At 32.6% G+C, this 3,839-nt stretch overlaps 1 protein-coding gene across 1 annotated transcript in view; it reads right to left on the minus strand.

The window, feature by feature from the left end:
* Window positions 1–3,839, minus strand: part of rgs9a (regulator of G protein signaling 9a) — a gene marked incomplete at its 5' end in the record, with an annotated part of 32,988 nt that overhangs the window by 12,612 nt on the left and 16,537 nt on the right. The window contains 3 exon segments of the mRNA XM_014025572.1: window positions 164–225; window positions 476–505; window positions 2,580–2,642. Of these exon segments, the coding sequence (XP_013881026.1) occupies window positions 164–225; window positions 476–505; window positions 2,580–2,642 (155 nt within the window).

The raw sequence follows: 3,839 nt of genomic DNA on the forward strand, positions 1-3,839 counted from the left end.
TGGGCATGTTTTTTATGAGAGTATAACATTATAACATGATATAAAACTCAAAAAAGTTGATTTTACATGATATTGCCCCTTTAAGTAATCTTTATCAGAAAAGCACAAGACATCCTTTAACACTGCCTCAGGTTTTCTATGAGAAGGCACAAGAAACACTTACGCTCCGAGGGACACGCTAGATTTGACCCTTGGCCTCATGATGGCTTGTTGGTAGAACACGTTCTAGAGAAAAAAAAAAGAACACAAATATTTTTGCATTTGAAAAACACTATGTCCAGTATTGCAAAAGTAATTTAAACTATGTACCTATTTTTTTTCTTATAGATGTAAAAATGAACGACTGTGTCAGAGTTGACACATTAAAACATCAAAGTGTTATGACAGATGTTTGAGTTACCATTCTTTAATTATTGTTAACATAAGTAAAGATGAGAACATTTTAAAATGTAAAAGTAYTTTCAGGCAGGCTTACCACACGTCTGTATTGATCAAAGGTGATTTTCTGTGGAGGAGGAAAATTAAAAAGTGTATTTTACTGGTAAGATTAGGCTTTTGAACATATGACTATGAAACCATCATAATACAGAGAAACAGCAGCTCTTCTGCATTTATGATACARCTACAGTCATAGCAAAAAATAAATTCAATTATTAGAAAAAATATAAACACTGTATCTTATTTCACAGAAATAGCAAGTCACACTCAGTTAAAATTCSCTTAACACAGGTCTTTCAACATTTCATAGGTTTTTACCTTTTTTTAATTAAATTGGCTTTAGAGGTGACTTATATGTTTTCTTCTGTCAGGATATAGTTTCATAAGTATGGGCAAGAGAAAGTCTACCAATGTTAGGGTTTCCTGTATGAGGACAAAATTAAATGGTTTTCTTTTTACCAGGTTAAAAAAAATCTAATCTCAAGTGGACAAAATTACAAAACYGATTCCACCAAATCATTGTTGAATTACTAAAATCACAATGGAAAAGCTGTGTGAAAAACTGGTTTCAACCCCTGATCCAGCAGCTTGTGAAATCATTTTCAGCTATAACTTTCAGTAACTTTATCTGATCATTTTAATCTTGTCCTGATACAGACTATGGAGTGAAGAAAGATACAGACTGAGGAAAAGGGGACATTTTTTCAACATGACTGCAACAGCASACAGAAAAGTAACTAACCCCATCAACCGGTCTTCCCTTCAAGATTTGGTGTTACTCAATAGTACAAAGTTTTAGACACAGGTTTCAAAATCAATATTTTCAAAATTGTATTCGTTTAAAAATTAGTATACATTATTGAGTATTGGTGTAATAATTACTGCAAAAATAAACRGCAAGGTGCAGAAATAATGTTCAAAGATGTAATATATGGGGTGCCATTTGTAAAGCGACTTGTGCTAAAAAAATAACAGTTCAATTTTTTCACATTTAGCTTCAATCACTGTTCAAAAAAGTTGTGTAGATTTTCTCATGTCACCTTTTAGCACATTTAAATAGGTAAATGCTAAATGTTAACTGTAAATCTTAAGTGTTAAATTTTAAATACTAAATGTTAAATGTAAATCTTAAATGTTAAATCTAAATGCTAAATATTAAATCTAAATCCTAAATGGTAAAACTAAAAGCTAAATGCTAAATGTTAAATGTAAATCTTAAATGTTAAATCTAAATGCTAAATATTAAATGTAAATCTTAAATGTTAAATCTAAATCCTAAATGTTAAATATAAATCTTAAATGTTAAATCTAAATCTTGAATCTGAATCAAGCTTTTATTTTGGTACTTCCATTTACAGGTATAAAAAAAATCTACATATTAGCTCAATATTTGGTTTCAGCATTTAAGATTTAGATTTAACATTTAAGATTTAGATTTAAATTTAGCATTTAGATTTTACCTTTAGATTTAACTATATAAATGTGCTATCAGGTGACATGAGAAAATAAACAYCATTGAACAGACTTTGAAGCTAAAAGTGAAAAAACTTGAAATGTTATTTTTAAGCACAAGTCGCTTTACAAATGGCACCCTATAGTAGAAAAGATAATTCTACATGCTATAGCACATTACCAGATAACCACAGTTGGGTCTAAAGGTTCTTGTTTTTTTATTATTATTCTTTTGTTTTGTTATTCCTCTGAATGTCATTCAAACATGATGTATCAAGTTCAACATTTTTAATCAWGTAATTTGGTTTCTGACCTAGATGTAGTGGAGATCCTAAAATGTATTTTGTTTTGCATGTTTTGTATTAATTAAACTTTGATTATTTGTTGCTTTTTAAAAAACACAATATAATACTTTTTTTGATTTATGTTGAGATTTTGGACCTTTGAACCCCACTGTGTACAGATACAAACACTCATTTGTCTCATCAGATGAAGATGGCTGCATGAAAGAAGAAGAAAACAAAACAAGAAAGAGAATTAAAAATAAATTTTTTTCCTAATAACAGCTTCTTCATAAATATACAAAACATCAAATGAAGTAATTTTATTCTTAAAACTTAAAACTACAGAAAGCAGCATTCAAGACCACCACAGGGATGAGGGGTAGTACATGTTTACTGACCTGTTACCTCTTCTACATTTGGGTCAACAAGTCGATCCGGGCCACAATCCAAAGCACTCTGGGTGTAGCGCTGGACATGCACAAGACATATRCAAACTAAATACACAGTTTGTAAARCCCCTGCAATAGATWTACACTGGAATGGCTTTCCAAAGCACAGCTATTAACAAGGCAAGASTTTGTGCCACCATCTTTCTCTAGACTAGTCTGCTAATTACTGTGGAACAAGGTGATGAAGGTAAACCTACAGTATACAGAAAATATATAAACTGAAAATTTATCATCAGTATTACACATTTTCCTCAAGAACAGCTATTAGTCTACCAATCTGTTTGAGCTATTTTATAGCTAAATGTGTTAAAATTTTTAGTGTTATATGCTGGTGAAGATTCTCAATCATCAAGGGCTTGATCAATTTAAAAGAAATTGCAAAATAAAACAGCTGTACTGAAGCTGAAGACATTTTGTCGACCAGTCTGTAATACTGCAGATGCTCCAAAGATCCCTTTAGTCTCACACTCCATTCTCCCTCACCTGTGAACAAAACCCCCAAGATACTTGAACTCCTCCATTTGTGGTGTCCTCATCCCGAACCCAAGAGAAAAATCCATCTTTTTCCAACTGAGGACTATGGTCTCAGATTTGGAGGGGCTGATCCTTGTCCCATCTGCTTCACGCATGCCCCCTTAATTTTTTTTACATATTTACTGGAGTCACTTGCACTCAGACATGATCAAATTTTAATTGTTGGGGATTTTAATATTCACACTCACTGTCAGTCTGGACCGATAGGAAAATACTTTTTTGCTCTTRTTAACTCTTTTAATTTTACTTAGTGGGTCCAGGGTTATACCCATGTTAAAGAACATCCCTTAGTTTTACTTTGTCTTATGGTTTGGACATTTGTATCATATAAATCAAAGACTGTGGGATATCAGACAATTTCCCTGTCCTGTTTGATGATGTGGTGTGTGATGTGGAGTCGGACAGACAGACCAGTTTGCACAGTCTAGTACAGCTATCTTTATTGCATTGTCTTCCTTTAATTTCTTTAGCCTTACTCTGACCCTAAACCTAACCTCACATGTACATACCTGACCCTAAACCTAACCTCACAGGTACATACATTTGAGCCAATCTGCACCCAATTCTCTATGATCGATTCTAATCCACCACACTACAGGAATGCAGTCAAATATTTGGGGTGTGTGGCCTAATTCCTCCACAGCTCCCCCTACAATTATTTAAAAAATCAGACCCAAGCCAT

The sequence above is a fragment of the Austrofundulus limnaeus genome, unplaced genomic scaffold, assembly GCF_001266775.1.
Source record: "Austrofundulus limnaeus strain Quisiro unplaced genomic scaffold, Austrofundulus_limnaeus-1.0 Scaffold486, whole genome shotgun sequence".
Lineage (NCBI taxonomy): Eukaryota > Metazoa > Chordata > Actinopteri > Cyprinodontiformes > Rivulidae > Austrofundulus > Austrofundulus limnaeus.